This window comes from Pteropus medius, unplaced genomic scaffold, assembly GCF_902729225.1.
Source record: "Pteropus medius unplaced genomic scaffold, Ma_sr-lr_union100, whole genome shotgun sequence".
Lineage (NCBI taxonomy): Eukaryota > Metazoa > Chordata > Mammalia > Chiroptera > Pteropodidae > Pteropus > Pteropus medius.
In genome coordinates this window covers 5,624,900-5,642,748 of record NW_024356336.1, presented here as the reverse complement: position 1 = coordinate 5,642,748, position 17,849 = coordinate 5,624,900, and the positions used below count along the sequence as shown (strand labels likewise).

General features: G+C 44.8%; 1 protein-coding gene across 4 annotated transcripts in view; it reads left to right on the top strand.

Annotated features, from left to right (window-relative positions):
* Positions 1 to 1,690: 1,690 nt before the first annotated feature.
* Positions 1,691 to 17,849, top strand: part of ASCC2 (activating signal cointegrator 1 complex subunit 2) — a 38,466-nt gene continuing 22,307 nt past the window's right edge. Inside the window, exons 1-6 of one of the 4 annotated variants that reach the window (XM_039862063.1) lie at positions 1,691 to 1,835; positions 5,726 to 5,823; positions 10,982 to 11,140; positions 11,512 to 11,682; positions 12,640 to 12,769; positions 17,291 to 17,358. In XM_039862063.1, the coding sequence (XP_039717997.1) occupies positions 5,743 to 5,823; positions 10,982 to 11,140; positions 11,512 to 11,682; positions 12,640 to 12,769; positions 17,291 to 17,358 (609 nt within the window). In that variant the 5' untranslated portion in view covers positions 1,691 to 1,835; positions 5,726 to 5,742. Of the gene's footprint in view, positions 1,836 to 5,725; positions 5,888 to 10,981; positions 11,141 to 11,511; positions 11,683 to 12,639; positions 12,770 to 17,290; positions 17,359 to 17,849 lie in introns of those variants that run through there. The other 3 variants (XM_039862065.1, XM_039862064.1, XM_039862066.1) reach the window with 3 other exon arrangements.

Sequence of the window (17,849 nt, the reverse complement as noted above, 5' to 3'; positions counted from 1 at the left end):
TGACTTGCTTCTAACAGATAGAACATGGTGAGATGTTTCACTTTCATGATTAGGATACATGAGATTGTGGCTTCTCTCTCTATTGCCTTCTCAGCTGGCATGCTTTGATGAAACAGGCTGCCACACTGGAGAAGCCTATGTGACAATAAACTAAGGGCAGCTTCTGGCCAAAATCCAACCTCCAGCTGAGGCCCTCAGTCCAACAACCCTCAAGGAACTGAATTTGGCCAAAGGCCATGTGAGCTTGGATGCATATCTGTCTTCAGTTGAGCCACCGGATAAGACCCCGGCCCGGGGTGGCACCGTGATTGTTGCCTTGTGGGACACCCTGATGCAGAGCAGCCAGTTAAGCCATGCCCAGGTTCCTGACCCATAGAAAATGTAAGGTAATAAATGTGTGTTGTTATAAGCTGCAAAGTCTGTGATAATTTGTTAGGTATTAGCTAATATATGATCCAACCCCTCCCATCCTATTTCTGATTCAGAGCCCATCTCCCCTACTGCCTTAGCATCCTGCACTTGTCATATTGCCTCACAGCTCATGGTTTTCTTGCCACCCCCTACCTTATAAGCTCCTTAAGGACAGGCTCTGTGCTTGTCATTCCTTGAAGCTCTGGTGCAGACGGCAGGGCCTGGCACTAGGAGGGTGCTGGATAATATTTCATGACCCCCAGGGCTGGGTTCTGTGTTCCATTAAGGACTTCTATAACACCCTCGTGATAATAATAGTGGTGGTTTTTAAAACCTTACTGTGTGCCAGACACTGAGATGAAGCCAGAGATGTGTATTTTTAACTATCTTTCTGTGATGATTCTGATGCATAGCCAGGCTACACCACTTGAAACATTCTGTGGAAAAAATGCCTTCTGTTCTTTAGATGGTTATACAGTCTTTCTGATTTAAAAAAAAAAAAAAATCTTTTTTTATTGCATACACACAGAAAAGTGCAAAACTCAAAGGTGTACAATTTAATGACTTTTCCAAAACGAACACATCTATGTAGCTATCCCAAGATGAAGACAGGGTAGGTCCCCAACCTCACTTGTGGTCTCTGCTAGTCATCAGCCCCAGAGGCAACCACTATCTTAACACTATTATCTTTCCTTAGTTTTGCCTGCTCTAAAACTTCCTATAAACAGTCTATGGCTATGCCACCTTGAATAAGCACGATCTCTCTGATCTCAGAAGCTAAGCAGGGTCGGGCCTGGTTAGTAAGTACTTGGATGGGAGACCACCTAGGAAGACCAGGTGTTGTAGGTGTAAAAAATAAAAAATGAGGGATTGTAAGTTGACAAGGTCCTTGCAGTCTATGAGGTCAACCAAAGATTGTCTCGCCTAAAAAATAAATAAAATAAATAAAAAAATGAAACTTCACATAAAGTATACTTTCATTTGCTTTCTTTTATTCAACATCATTTTATGCTTTTGGCTTGTTAAAACTCTTCTGGATTAAATTCGTAAAACGATGACTGAGGTTAGGAAGAAGGTGGAAGCCTGGGGTTCTGATAAGTCGGTTATTATACCTGGATTTTCCAAGAGGTGAGATCACAACCTATTCTCAGCCCATCTTCCATCCTCTGCGAAAGCAAGGGAGATAGAAAGGGACAGGGGGCGTGGTTAGTCAGGAGGATTCCTTGTGGGGCGGAGTCTTAAGACCGGGGCGTGGTCCCAGGCTGGGCTTCCCGCTGGCAGTTGGCGTCGGGGGCGGGGCCGGGCCAAAGCTTCCTGTTAGCGCCTGCGGAATCGCTATTTGACCCCGGAAGTGCCGGCGCTTTGGGAGCTGTCACCGTGTACCGCGGCGGCAGGGGCACAGCGCGGGTGGTGGAGCTGCCGAGGTGAGTGCGTGTGGCTGGGCCCTGCCGGATGCGGGGCACCGGGCCTGGGAGGAGCCGCGGTCGTGCCTCAGGTGGCCTCGGGTCTCCCCGTTCCACGGCAGGGTCGAGGCTACGCTGTCCCAGAGGCCAAGTCGCCCCCACACTCCCCCTGGCCAGGACGTCTCGGGTTTGAGGCTCCGCCCCAAAGTAACGGCCCTTCACCTTCACCCCGGGTTTGTTTCCTCAGGATTCATTCATTCGTTCAACAAATATATGTCTAGCGTCCACTCCGTGCCAGGCACAGATCTAGGCACTGGGGATACAAACAGCAAGACAGTCAAGGCTCCTGCCCTCATGGAGCGTACATTATAGTGAGAGGCGACAGACAGCGACAAATAAATACATAAGATAATTTAAGATATGATAGTAACTGGGGGAGTGAATAAGTTAGATAGAGTGGTCTGGGAGGGTCTCTGAAGAAAGTAATATTAAATTGAAACCAGAAGGATGACAGAGTAACTTAGGCAGCAGTAACCCTGGAGATGCGCCCATGCCTAATTGATGTTGGCACCGAGCTCCCTTCTAAAGGAAGTCCTTTCCTAACTTTTGGATTCTGCTGTCCTGCTTGGCTCTGGGGTTGCAGTGGTGGGCACAGGCATTGTCATGATCATTGTCCTTATCCCTTTGGAACTTAGAGTCTAGACTTTGCCTAGTTAATATTTGCTCATGCTTTAGATGAAAAAATCTTCCGTGACAACCTTCCGCTGTTAAGTCAGTTCTCTCTGTTAAATGCTGTCATAGCTCCATGGGCCCATGGACATAGCATACATCATGGTATTGAGTTTTCTTGTTAGAATGGCTATTTGATTCTTAGTTGTAAAGGGCAGGACCAGGTCTGTTATTTGCTTGCTTTAGTATTCTCTGGGCTTCAGTGCCTGCATAAGAAGTGCTCAGAAATCTTTGAGAGGATGAGTGAAATGATTAACAGTCTTTGCTTTCTGGTGGTTCCTAGGAGGTCTGTCCTGCCACCAGGTTATTGTCTTTTCTTTCCGATCATGTCTCTCCTCTACTTAAATGACTCCTCACTGCCTGCAGGTGAAACACCAAACTCTTTAGCATAGCATTCAAGGCTTTTTTTAAAACTGGCCACGTCTTTTCTAATTAACCTCTCTTCTCCACTCTGTCATCCCCTCCCTGACCTTGTGTTTTCAACCATACTAATGTTTCCCTTCTTCAAAGCCACAGACTTGGAGCCTTTGCTCATCCTTGCTCTTTGCTTGGAATGCCCTTCCTTCCCATCTTTTCCTCCTATCCTTCAACAACCAGGTTATAGATCACCTTCCCTGTAATAGTCTCCCTTTCTCTATTGTGTTTGTTTTTGGAAATTTCCTGTGATAGCTCTAACCACACTAAATGATAGTCATTTACATGCCCAAAATTCAGAATGTATTCGGTCAGTGTGTGCTGAGTAAATGAGGAAGCCCGAAGTGCTCTGCCTATGGTTGGGACTTGAATAATAACAAGTAAACTTTATTGAGTGCTTATTACCTACCAAGTACTGTGTTGAATACTTAGCATTGATTACTTCTTACAACAACCCGAAGAGACTATGTACTGTTATCATCCCGATTTTACAGATGGGGAAATCAAGGCTTACAGAGGTTAAGGAACTATCTTAAGGTCTCAACATAGATAGGAAAAGGTGGAGCCAGGATTTGAACCCATGTTGCAAAACTATAACGCTCTCCTTCAACCATCACACCAGCCTGGATCTGAACTGCCATTACAGGCACTGGCTTGTAGAAGTGGATTTTTTGTGAAAGCAGGTGTTGTCGTTACCTGTCTAGGTCTGGACTCTGGGGCCTAGAATTTAAAGGGTGGAGAGCCGCCTCCTCTTCATTACTCTTTCACCACCCTACATCCCAACAGTGGATATTTCCACTATTATCTTTAAAAGATAAGATTGGAAAGAACTAGGCCTGAGTCATTTAGATTTCTGCACTGGTGAGCAGACCACTGATGTTTCCAGCTACCCTTCTAGCATCACTTGGGAATAAGAAAGAAGTATGTTTAGCATGTTCAGCATAAGAGAGCCAGGTGCCAAGGCAGGAGAGCTAGGCCTTATTTTCAACTTGGCCACTAATATATTTGCCTTGAGCACATCAGGGCCTCTCTTTGGACATCTGTGCATAATAATCCTTGTTATCCTTAACTGAGTTGTTGTGAGAGGCTGGTAATATAGTAACTTGATTAGAAATAATGTATGTGCAACAAAGGATATTATTGACATTTTGCAAAGCTGAAAGATGAAAACTCCCCCCAAGCCCCTTTTATTACTTTGCCTTATGATTTTTTTCAGGCCGCCTCATGTATGCAGGGACAATGTGTCTGATCCATTGAGATCCTAGAGCTGAACAGGCCTTGAAGAATAGATAGACTTGTCCTTTCTGTTTACATTCCTCAAAGATGGATATCTTTAGTTTTTAGAACAGCCCATGAACCAAGCTGCTTCCCAGCCACTTACCTTTGCTCCTGCTATTTCCTATGCCTGGGATACCCTTTTTCCCTGGCCAGTCTTCTATCAGGACTCAACTCAGGCTCTCTTGATCCTTTGGGCTCTCCTCTAGAAATGTTTTCCTGAAAGCCACACCCCAGACAAGCTCAACTACACTAGACTCAGTATAGCAAATGGTTAAGAGCCAGCCTCAGCCTACTTCCCCAGCTACTGACTGAGACATTGGGCAATTTTCTTTTCTTCTCTCCTCACTGATAAAATGAAGATAATAATAGAACCAACCTTAGAGTTGTTATGAGCATTAATACATGTAAAGTGAATTAATGCTGAGAAAAGCACTTAGGAAAGTACCAACACATGATAAGCATGTTGCTCCTGTGGCTATTGTCATTTTATTTTTGGACGTAAGCTCTCAGGGCAGAGACCCTACCTTATCAATCTATGTTCATAAATACCAGCCTGGCCTGATGTTTGATATATGGACACCCATATATGCATATATAACCCATGTAACTCATGGGTGACCATGCCCCTCGGCTTATTTGTGATGGCTCAGGAGGTGCTGGTTTCCCCTTTCCAGCCTTGATATGTCTTCATGTTGTCATTGAGATTGTGTTGGCTTTTTATGGCATGTCTTTTAAGGGGCCTAATTCACTGCTATTTCATGATACATCTCACATGCATGTCTCCTGTGGATCAAGCCAAGTGGTACTGTGAAAAGAGTATTGGATAGGAGATATGGGGTCTGCCACTCAATGACTCTGAGGACGCTTTAGGCCTCTGTAGATAGGAGCTCGCACTGGCAAGTTTCTTTGAATTCTCTCATCCTCCTTCATCCTTCTGTTCATTCATGTTATTCTTTCCTGAAGCCTAGAGAGGTTGTAAAATCTTAACATATGGCTTCAGCCCTCAAAAGACTTAAAATCTGGTTAGAGTTATAAGAAAAGTGTCCTCTTATTCATTTGTTCATCAAACATTTGATGAAGCTGCCTCGGTACCAGGCCTGTGCTGGTCACAGGAAAGATAGCAAGAGAAGGAGAGCCTAGGCACTGTCTCCACAGAGCTCACAGACCAAGAAGGACATGGAGCTGGAGCCATGATGAAGATAATCTAGGTGCTTTTAACTAGTACTTCTCAAAGGGGGTAGGAATATATCAGGAGTCATCTGGGGAATGTGTTCCCAGATGAGTTAAGAACTATTACTTTAGGCAAAAAAAAAAAAAAAAAAAAGTCACTTCAGTCTGGATTAGGTGCATGAACCAGGCCTTCGAGGCCCACATCAGGAGCCTCTGGAGGCCAGATTTTGAAGCTTCTCCTGGGATCAGCCCCAGAACAGGCACCCTGCCACCAGGAGCCTATGTGTCTGCTTTCTTCTTCTCATCCATATTCTTTTCAGGAGGGTCACGAATCACAATGCCAGCTCTGCCCCTGGACCAACTCCAGATCACCCACAAGGACCAGAAGACAGGAAAGCTGAGGACTTCACCAGCACTGGTGAGCTGGTGCCTTGAGGCTGTTCAGCCTGATGTTATCATTCTCACAATTTCAAAAGCAAAAAGTAAATTTCTTCTTTATCTGTTCCAAGAATAACCTGAGGGCCACAGTCAGTAATTCAGTAGCTGGGACACTACTAAGTCCTTCCAGGCCCGGTGTAGAAGTTTCCTTTGTAAGCAGCAGCTTGAATTTGAGTAGTATTTTCCATGTCACCACCCCACACCTTCCCCCAAAGCATTTTATTTTGAATTTGAGTCTGATAGCAGTTCTGACTAGCTTGAGCTGGCCTAGAAATGGGTCCATCCCAAAGCCAGGTTTGGGTATTTGACTCTGCAGGAAGCGTTCAGATTTCAGGTAGGCCTTTTTCAGAGCTATCTCAGCTGCTATCCACACTTTGGAGGGAACACTGATTTCAGAGGTCGGGTAGGTAGTCTTTTATCTCAATGGGCTAAGAAGTGCCACATGCAGACTCTGCAAGGGCTTGTGAGACTGAAAAATAAGGAGGCTGTGAGCATGTTGATTACCTGCTGCAGAGTGAGATTTGAGCCAGGAGAGGTGCCAGGCTGCTAAAGAAAGAGACAGACGCAGGGCCTAAAGTCCCCATACCTACTTATTGTTTTCCCAAGAATATGAGCTTACTGGAACAAAGTGGGAGGAAGTATTTTCTGGGGGCTTGAGTAAAGTCGTGGGAAACAAGAGCTTGGTGTTTTATTTCATGCTTTCTGGATGGCTTCCTATTACTTCCTAACTACCATCTAATAATAGTACTTAATGTTTAGAGAGGACTCACTCTGGGCCAAACCTTTCTAAACACGTCACCTGGATTATTTCATTAAAGCCACACCACAGCCCTATGAGTAGGTATTTTGGTTGTTCCCATTTTACAGATGAGGAAACTCAGAGTGCAAGGTCAGAACTAGGAAATCAGAGGAGCCAGGATGTTAACCAAGCTAGGCTGGTGCTAGAGCCCATGTCAATAACCTTTCTGCCTCTTGTTTCTGCTTTTCGTAACCTTTTTTATATAAAGATATTTTATCAGAAAATCTAGAACTGTTCTGTCCAATATTGTAGCCGTTTGCTACATGTAGCAACTGAGCACTTGAAATGTGGATTGTTCAATTAAGAAACTGGATTTTTAATTTAGTTTGAGTTAATTAAAATTAAAATTCCATGTGTTAAGTACCTACCTTGTTGGCCTGTACTGGTATAGAGCCGTTCTATTATTGCAGAAAGTTCTGTTGGACAGTCCTGGTCGAGATTGGCTCCTTGAGTGGTTGGGTCTGATTTTCTACCTTAGTCTTTCCCCATGTACTGAATTCCTGGGTTATTAGACTGTGGGCTCGTGAGAGCAAAAACCTAGTTCCTTCCCTTCATTTGGGTTCTCCAGTGCCAGGAAACATTCAGTAAATGAGTCAAAGAGCCCAGCGAGGCCTTGTGATAGACAATGGAGCTACTAAGAAAAAAGTTGTGTTTTCTGCCTTTGAAGGACCCATGGTCTGAAAGAAAAGCAGACCAGTAGCTTCTGTACAGTGACATCAGGGTTGTGATAGAAAGAAGTCCAGGCTGCTACATGAGCATGAGAGCCTGAGCTGCTGATCCAGACCAAAGGGATGTGTGGGGGCAGGGAGATCTTAGGAGGTAGTGGGAGGGTACATATAACCAGGGAAGGCTTCCTGAAGGAGGGGGGTCTTGAACTGAGTAATGAAGGGTGAATAAGCACTAGCCTGGCAGAGGAACTGGGAAGGGGTGGACTTGGCAGGAGGACCTGAGTATGCTGTTTTGAGAGAGCCTGATTCCGATACCAACCACCAGTCACTGGGGGTAGAAGCAGTATTACAGAGTTAAGGAGCATGGCCTCTGTGTTAAATCTCACACATACTTGGCTGTGACTTTGGGCAAGTTACATAACCTCTCCATGCCTCAGGATCCAAAAAGGATGATAGAACCAGCTTTGTGGGGTGGCTATGAGGATTAAATGAGATGTCTGAATTAGCACTGTACCTAGAACATAGTAAGCACTCAATAAAGATGGTGATGACAACAGTGACAGAAGCATTGAATGAGGGGTAGGATGGGAAGAGAGATGAGCTGAGGGAGATAGTTGACCGATCAAGGAGCAGTCTTGTTGGCCATGCTGAAGAGTATTACCCTGCTGGCTACTGGAAGCTCGTGAAAGATGGTCCTAAGGTTCGTACCTACCCTGTATGTGTCTCCTTAGTCCTAACTTTGAACAGGAAGATCTCTAGCTGAGAGACAGCCACCACACTGCCTTTACAGGGTTATAGGTGAAGCTAATTTTTATTGAGTACCTACTGTGTGCACAGCACATACTTGATGCTATTGAAGATCCAAAAGAAATGAAGTCTTGGGTCAGAATGAGGTTTTGAGGAGGATAAGACTCATGTAAGTGGAGCATTTGGAGAACAGTGCAAAATGGTCTCTAATCAAGATAAACAGAATGAAAGTTTGATGGGCAGATAATTTTCAGAAAGCTTCATGGAGCAAGTGGGATCTGAGCCAGGTTTGAAGGTTGGAAGATACAGCTGGCCCTGCTACTCCCTGCCCTCAAGTCTTCCGTGACTCCCATTACCTACTAAATAAAGCCCCCACTCTTGAGCCTGGCATTCAAAGTCCTTCAAAGACCTTGGCAGTATCTGCTCCTTCATTACCTCCATTCATTCCTTTGTCCAGCCAGCAAATGTATGTGGAGAGTCTGCTCGATGCCAGGCACTGTTCTAGGGACTGGTAATGCTGTGGTGAACAAACCTTAGGCCACCTCCAGAGGTCTAGTGAGGGGAGACAGAGAAGGCAGGCCCTCTCTTTTTATATAACTTTATCGAAGGACAATAAACTGCATATTTAAAGTATACAATTTGATTGGTTTGACTTCTGTATACATCCATGAAACCATCACCATAATGAAGATAATGAACATTTCAACCACTCCCAAAAGTTATTTGTGCCTCTCTATAATTCATCCCTTCCCCTCTTCCCATCCAAAGGAACCACTTATCTGAAAGCACTTTTGGTGTGGTTCCACAAGCACTACTGTCGGGGAACCACAGAGTGCAGGTGCTGGGGAAGCCCGGGCGAACCCCTAACCTAGTCAGGGGTGGGAGTTGGGGAGACTTCCTGGAGGAGGTGAGGTCAGAGCTGGAGTCAAAAGGACAAGCAGTGAGACCAGGTTGGCACATGGGGACCGTAGGTCATTAGTAAGTCTGCAGTGTAAGCTTTGGTTCAAATCCTGCCTCAGTTGCTTCCTTAGCCTTGTGACCTTTGCAAAGTTCCTGAGCTTACTGAGTCTTTGTTTCCTCCTCTGTAAAAAAATAACAATCTCCCTTTTAAATAGTCGTAGATTAAAAAAAGGAGGGCTTTGGGACAGACCTACTCAGCAGCTGGCAAGAGGCAGGTCCTCCATAAGTGGTGGCTTTTATTATCATTATTCCAGTGTTCTCTTCCTCCAAATTCATCTCCTACCGTCCTGTGTCCTTTATTTTTATGGTCCATTTTTATGCCTCCATAAAAATACTGTTTCTTTCATCTAAAAATCCTCATTCTCCAAGACCCAGCTCAAATGCTGCCTGCTCTGGGAAGCGAGCTGTCCCTTGTCCTCCAGGCACAGTTAATCCCCTTTTGCACACCCACAGTCCCTCTGCTAGGCTTAAGCTGTCACTTCTTCTGTTTTGTGCTTACTTGGTGGCTTTGATGTGCATCTTCCCCTCTGGAGCGTGGGCTCTGTGAGCACGCAGATGCTTTTCTTAACATGCCCCACTGCACTTGCTGGCACAGTGGGGTACCAGTCAGTGTTTGTAGGATTAAATGGAAGGTAGATTCCTGGGGCAGGGTTGGGGTGGGGTGCCTGTTCAGGAGTGGAGGGCAGTGAGTAACCTGGCATGAGAAACAACCTAAGAGGGACACTGTCAATATAGAGAGTTACAGGGGAGCTTGGAAACCTAGGAGATGAATTTAGGCCCTAGACTGTGTCTCTGAACTTGCTTCAGTCAGCAGGATTCCTTTTTCAAAAGGTTTGTACCTGGAACCCCACTGTATAAATTCTGATTTAAATGGGAAGGGTCCTGACGGCCCACCCAATAGATGGAACCCAAGGACTCCACTGTTTGAAAACTTGCATTAGGCAGTAGGGAGGCATACGTGGTTCTCAAGGAGACTGATCAGTCAGTCGTGATTTTCCTGTCTCCTCTGGACTGACAGACATGGAAGTGAGTGGATTGTGGTTGATAACACCTGAGATGTTGCCCAGCCTTCTATTACCACTTCCCTGGGAGAAAACAGCCATTATGTAGTCTGAGGAGAAAACTGAGCTCATCGTCTCTTCTCTATGGTGAACAAAGTAAGGTTTGTTCATGGCAAGGTAGAGTTGAAAGAGAGAACTTGTGATTCTCAGTCGAGACCTGTATTACATGATTAGTATCTTTTATTTTTAAAAAAATTACTAAGGTTTTCTCCTGATTATAAAAAGAATATAGCACGTTACATACAGAATGATATTATTTTTGTAAGAAAGGTGAAAACGTCTAAACAAATAGCTTATATAGATATATTTTAATGTAAATGCCTAGGAAAGGTCTGCAAGGACACTCACTGGTTGGGACTGGGAGTATGGTTCCAGGCGACTCACCTCTGTAGTGTAAGTTTTTAAAAGAAAAGATGCTCATGTCTCACTTGTATAATTAAAAAATGAAAGCAATACATGTTCATTTTTTTAAGTTGGAAAATATATTTAAGTCATAATCCACCACCCCCCCCACTAGAGATAACCGCTATTAGCTTTGGAGTATTGTCCCCACCCCACAAACACTTTTTTTAGCCTGTGTGTGAATGTGTTCAGTAGATATATACTTTCTGAAAATCCAAAAACTTGTTATATAAAATAGAGAAGTTTGTACCCTGCTTTTTATTCCCTTAACCTTTCCCCATGTCATTAAATATTCTCTGAAAAACATGGTTTTTAATGCGCACCTAGTGTTCCCTGGATGCAACCAAGCCCCTTTGTTAGAGACACTTGGTTCTTTATGCTTAAAAGCTCCTTGGAGGGTCACCGGTTGGAACAGCCAAGTGTTGTCATTGCTGTGGGTTGGCAAATGGGCCCTCGCTGACTAACCTCTGCCACGTTAACACGTGGTTTTTGGATCCGTAGCACCCCGAGCAGAAGGCAGACCGGTATTTTGTGTTATACAAACCGCCCCCTAAAGACAACATTCCCGCCCTAGTGGAGGAGTACCTGGAACGCGCCACCTTCGTAGCCAATGACCTCGACTGGCTCCTGGCCTTGCCTCACGATAAATTCTGGTGCCAGGTAACATTCTATCAAAATTAACGCTAAGACAAAGCACATGACATGCCGTTGGTTGGTTGCTGTTATTGTTTCTCTCCCCCTGGGAGATGCTTTTTTTCTCTACTTCTTTCACTGGATCCTTAACAGCAAATTGTGGTTTGGATTGCTCTGTCTTGTATCACAAATCTTAATGGTGTTTATACAACGCCTTCCAACCTGTCATTTTTAGAAACATGTGTTTAGCTCTCGGCTCATTCATACCTCCTTGGTCCCTTGGGGTTGGAGTGTGTGCCACAGGCCAGGGCTGATGGGCTATGAGCTCCTGTGCAGTCCACCCACAAGCCCTTGGGCCTCAGTGACAAATCCTCGCTCTCCTCTGTTGCCTGGCTTAGGTTATCTTCGACGAGACCCTGCAGAAGTGCCTGGACTCCTACCTGCACTATGTCCCCCGGAAGTTTGATGAGTGGGTGGCCCCAACTCCTGAGGTTGTTGACATGCAGAAGCGCCTCCATCAGAGTGTTTTTCTCACCTTCCTCCGCATGTCCACTCACAAGGAATCCAAAGTAAGCCCCTGATCTCGTGACAGGTCACCACTGACACCTAACACCTCTGTGCCAGACTCTGCCCCTGGGAAGGAAGGCTCTAGAAGTATCGAGTTTCTTCTTGTCTCCCCTCAGCCTTTATTCCCACTGTTGGGGAAGAAATCTGTGCCACCTCCCTTATCCTCTAATTCACCGGGTCATTCTGCGTTGCACCCAGTGTTTTTATCAATGGGAGCCCGAAGGCCCTTTGCCAGTTGACCCGTGACTGTGCCTTTTTTTGTGCGTCAGAGAGTAAAAACACTGATTCTGGTTTTTGAAAGGAACCTGTATGTGCTTTTTAAAAACCTTTACTGTTTTTTTCCTCTGATTTTAAAAATAATGATGCTGTCTCTAAACAATACAGACATTACAGAAATATATTGTGAAGGTTACTCACAAAATCTCCTTCCTCCACAATAACCACTGTTAAGGTACATGTTCCATTAGGGAATTTTTTTTTCCTTTTCAATAGGAGTGTGCATGTGTACATGTATTTATTTTAAAAATAGTATCTTGGTTTTTTAAAAAAACTTTTTTAGTATGGAAATTTTCAGATATACCCATCTCCCAGCTTCAATAATTATCAACATTTTGCCAATCTTGTTTTCTCTCTCCTCTTGAGTTCTTTTTTCTTTTTTTGAAATATTTTAAAGTAATGCCAGATATCATGGTAGTTTACCCATACATATTTTAGAACGAATCCCCAACTGTTTTGTAGTGCACTTTTGCTTCTTTTTACCTTAAAACGAAGACTGGCTATTGCTCTAGGTCAACATATAAGGTTCAGACATGTCCACAGTATGGCCAGACCTTCATTTATTAGCCGGTCCCCTGCTGATGGGTCTGAAGGTTGTTTCTTGTAGGTTTGCTATTACTTTATAATACATCTGCTTTCAGAAAGTCTCTCATCCTTATCCTTTTTTCTGCTCGTTTCCTTAGGATCACTTTATTTCCCCCTCTGCATTTGGAGAAATCCTCTACAATAACTTCCTGTTTGACATCCCAAAGATCCTGGACCTTTGTGTGCTATTTGGAAAAGGCAACTCGCAGCTGCTCAAGAAGATGATAGGTACATAGGGTGCAGGGCCTGGGAGGCTGCAGAGACGGCCCCTACTTGCCAAACTAGAGGTTCCAGAGGGCATCTAGATGGGCGCAGGGAGATTCAGAGCAGCAGCGGCGGGTGGTGCTTGAAAATGACTTAGATATCTGTGTGCCAATTCTGAAAGTGACTGGGTGGTGTTGGGGAGTGGAGACTAAAATGTGTACCACACGGTTCCTCAGGATTTTGGCTCAAACAATTGAAGAAGTGAGGAAGTTTGCTCTGGTGATGAGAGTAAGAATAGCAATGATAGCTAACCTTTATGTGAGTGCTTACTGGTGTACTGAGCACTCCTCGTGTTATTTCAGTTGATCCTCACTGCAGCCGTGTGATGTAAGTGCCATCATCTTCCCCATTTATAGAAAAGGGAATTGAAGTTAAAATGTAAGAGACTTGCCTAAAAGGCCATGACTAATAAGTGGCCATCCTTATTTATGTCATATAGGCCTGAATTTCAAGCTCCTGTTCTTTGCCATTCCCTGCCTCAGAGATGATGGGGCTGGCTCAAAATGTCATGATTTGCATTGTTGCTGAGAACAGATGGAGGCAGAGTTCAGAGAAGACTCTTTGGGTTTTGAAAGGAATGATGTCAGCAGTTGGATCCCATCAGGAGGTGGTGGGCTGGAAGGTTCAATCAGAGACGGAAACCTTTGTTGGGATGCTACAGAGGGAACAACACCCTTTGAATGTGGCTCATGGCATTGGGCCCAGTACGGAGAGGTGCTCACCCTGGACACCCCCGTCAGCCCTCTTCACCCTAAGATTCTAGGACACAGTCTTCTAAACACAGTTACAAAGCTGAGTAATCCCTTAAAATGGTTTCTTTCCTTCCTTCCTTCCTTTTTTTCCCCTAATAATAAAGGTAATACATGTTAATTTAAAAATTTTTGGAAGAGTATAAAGTATAAAAAAGCAGGAAAACAGTTGCCAAATTCCTGCACTTAGAGACAATCATTTGGTGATTATTTCCTTCCAGTCTTTTCTCTGTGTATTTTTTTAAAAAAGCATATTAAAGCACAATGTTTATAAAATTTCATATCCAGCTCTTTCATTGCAGCAACCTCCAGTTTCTCATTCAAATCTCATTATTGCATGATCGTCAGTTAATATCTTTTATTTTCCCAAAGAAAGACCCTTAATAATGTTACTATAAACTAAGAGGATCAAGTAAGTGAGAAAAAGCAAGTGTGATTAATTAGAGAAACAATTATTAGGCCAGTATAGTTAGAGCAGAGCATTCTGGGAGACGGGAGAGGGAGAAGCTAGGGCCAGATCAGGGAGGGCTCAACGCCAGGCTTTAGCACATGGAGAGCCATATTGCTTGGTGGCTAAGAAGGCAAGCTCTAGAGTTGAACTGCCCAATTCACCCCCCAGCTCTATTCCTGGCTGTGTCACTTAGCCACTCTAATTGACTAATTGTCAATTAGCCACTCTAAGGCTCCGTTTTCTCACTTGAAGAATGGGAAAACTAATGATATACCTACCTCATAGGATGGTCGTGGGGACTGAATATGAGGTGGTGCTCAGGACAGTGCCTGGCACATTACAGGCACTTGGTAAGTGTGAACTCTTATTGTGATGAGATCATGGAAGTCTTAATGCTTAGAGCAGGGTGAGGAGCCATCTGATAACAAGATTAATCTGGCCGTACATGGGTGGGGAGGGTGCTGACAGGAGGCCACATAGGAGGCTGGTGCTTCAGTGTGGCTTTGAAGGTGAGAGCCTGGTTAGGCTACTAGGGCGGGAAAGGACACCCAAGAGGCAGAATAAAGCAGGGCTTAGTGACATCAGCTGGAGGGAGAAGTCCTAACGTTTCCTGAGAAAACTGATGTCAGTTGTAGAAAAAGAGCTTTTGGGAGGTGAGAGGAGTGGGTTGTGAGTAGAGGCTAGGTCAGCATTAGATCTGTTGGGTATAAGATGGCTGCGTGGATCCAGCGGGAGATGATGCAGTTCCAAACAGGCGAGGGTGGATAGAGAAAGCTCTGCCTGCTGCCACGGTTCCTAATCTTTTGAATCACTGACTCCTTTGAGAATCAGATGAAAGCTTGTCTTCAGAAAAACAGATCCCTTATACATTTTGCAGTATTTTAGAACGTTCTTATGCCCATATTGAGAACCCTAAACTGACTTATTAAGGAGAGCCCTTTCATTGGCTCTTAGAAAATGGTTAACGGAAAAGAGGGCAGGACCAGGCATCAGGAGCCCCTTCATTGTGTGTGTGTGTGTGTGTGTGTGTGTCTGTGTCTGTGTCTGTGTCTGTCTGTAGACCCCTTCTCTACACCTATCCCTACACACACGTTCACTTGTGTGCACACACACAGACACACAGAGAAGCTTTCTTTCCAGTTCCTGAGCAGAAGGCACAGCAAGGGTTAGCCTCTATTTTTCTACCACAGAAACTCTTGAGGCAAAGCAGATCATCTGTAAGAGAGTCGACAAGGGCGAGAAAGAGGGAACAAGGAAACTGGCCTATGGTCTTTTGGGCAGAAGCCCAGTCCTTATCCTGCTCCCCACTCCCATTCCGTCCACTCCCCACTTTTTTAAACCTCAAGGCTGGTATTGTGAATTAGCAAGTAATTTTGAAAGCAAGGCCTTTCAGTTAAACTCTTTTGGAGCTGCGTTGCCACAGCAGGGGTACATTGTGTCTTGGCCCTTTCGAGGACGACATTGATCTATTTGGCAATACTTTCCATTCACCCTGGGTTTTTGAACATCTTCAGTCTGAGAAGAGATATTTCAAAGGATGCTATTGCTGTCCATACCTTTTAATTATTTCTTGAAGAGATCAAAAATCTGAGCTTCACCAACATTGGAATCAAAGGAGAGTAAAGGGACTCTGAAGACCCCAAGGGTAGATTGTGAAACGTGATCTCTTTTGCTGCTTGTAAAACATTCCTGTTACTCAGGCTTAAGTGCTGGAAGAATTAGGAGAGCATGCCTTCCCTCATGTCAGGTGGCTAGGATGTGCAAGGGACCAGGGTGTGGCCCTGGGAGTTATAGGAGAAGACTGCTCCTGATGCCTGGTCAGGAGGTGCTCCCTAGAGAAGGTGACACCTGCCTTATGTCAGACCTAGCTCTGGGAGGTCACTCCAGGCAGAGGGAGGGGACAAGGCTTGTTCTCTGAGGTTGAGGATGGTATGAGGGAGGAATGCAATGCTAGGAATGGGGAGAGGATGGCTGGAGATGCCAGCAGAGCCAGATCTCACAGGGCTCTTTGTGCCATGGTCAGGAGTTTAGGCTTGACCTTGAGGTTACCGATAGGGTATTGAGGAAGGGCAGAAGTTGGTGGAAACACATCTGTTACTCTTTGCCCGTCAGGAGCAAGAGGTAGGTTCAGATGGTCAAAAAATACTTTCATAGGTTGAGGGATCAACACCCATCTGGAGGTGGTGAGGAACTGAGCTATAGTGCTGATAAATCTCAGCTTTCTGGAATCAAGGAAGAAGTAGCATACAGGAAAGTAAAGAAAGTCCAGCTACCTAGTGACTTGCTTACTCATCTAGCCTCATCTGGCCTTTGAGCTCATTCATTTACAAATCCTCTGGGATAGGGCGAAGGTTTCCTGGTTTTCAGTAAGGAAACCAAGAACAGACCTGCCCAAGGCCAGAGCACACCTAGAATTCAGAACATCCTGACAATCAGCCAGCCTTAGATACTAGGAGTAGAGCGGGATGAAGAACCCTGACCTCTTAAGGGCATTGGCATTTTGCATTGTCACGTCTGCCAGCTAGCCGTGATTCTCCTTCCCTCCCTTCACCATTTAGGCAGCCAGAACATTTGGTTTCTGTTCCAGTTACCATATGCTCTAACCTACGCACTCACAGCAGCAGTACTTGGAGGATAGTAAACACTCAGAGAGGAGCTTCATTTTATAGGAACAACTGTGAATGTGTGTTAAATCTATCTCTAGGTTTCTCGCAGGCCTTTCATCTCTGAGTGAGATAGAATAGTACAGCTAGCAAATTCAAAAGCAGAGGGTGAGAGATCAAAAAACAGAGGGGGAAAAAAAAAAAGAAACTTCTCCTCTGAGCCCCTCACACTGTTGGAGTCATGGCCTGGCGAGAATCCTGAACTGCAGCATCCAGTGTTTCTTGAGCAAAGAGATCATCGTATCTCCTAATTTCCCTGGATGACTAACTCCCACGTCCAAAGCCAGTGCCGTCATACAAGGCAGAGTGCCCAAGTGTGATCACTCCTTGGGGATATCAGGGGAAGCTGGTTTGACCAGGGCAGGTCTTTTATGTAATTCACTAGACAGAGATGCTTAAAAGGTTAAATTTTAAAGAGCAAAGTCCCTCCCCGTCCCCGAGGAAATTTCTAGGCCGGGCTAAAGCTCTCTGCCAGCAGGGCCTGGGGCCAGGGCTGCTCCAGTTCAGATGGCTTAGGAAAAAGAGAGAAAGGTCACAGGATATGCTGGCAATCACTTGTAATGTGTTCTTTCCACCCCTACCCTTTTTTCCCAATTCCTACCTTCTTCTCTTCTCTTTTCAGGAAACATCTTTATGCAGCAGCCAAGTTACTACAATGACCTGGATGAAACCGTGCCCACCATCCTTCAGGTACCAGCTCTTAGCCCCACCCAGGGGAGGGTGAGCTTGGGAGGCAGACCACCCCCCACCTAATGTTGTCTCTTGACTTTCCTGAGCCTGAGAGAAACGTTTACTCCCCCATCCCCCTCTAGCCTCATCTTCAGTCTGTCTGGATCCTGCCCCTCACCAAACCCCTTCAAATTCATTCTTTCTTCTCTTGAACAGGACTGAAATCTAAGGGCTGTCCAGTACTGTACTCATACAAAAAGAGTTTGGCTTGCATTTTGTGTTGTTTGCTGACAGCCATATGAACCTCTAAGAATACCCCTCTCAGAGAGCTATGTTTCTTGAATGAAGGCTTTGAAGTTTTATAGAATCATTTTATAAAATAATATTTACTGTAAAACATTTAGAAAATACAAAAAGAAATTAATGTCCCCCATAATCCCCAAACCAAGAGATACCTACTGTTTATGGTAACTTTTAAAATACAGTTGGCCCCCTATATTCCTGGGTTCTGC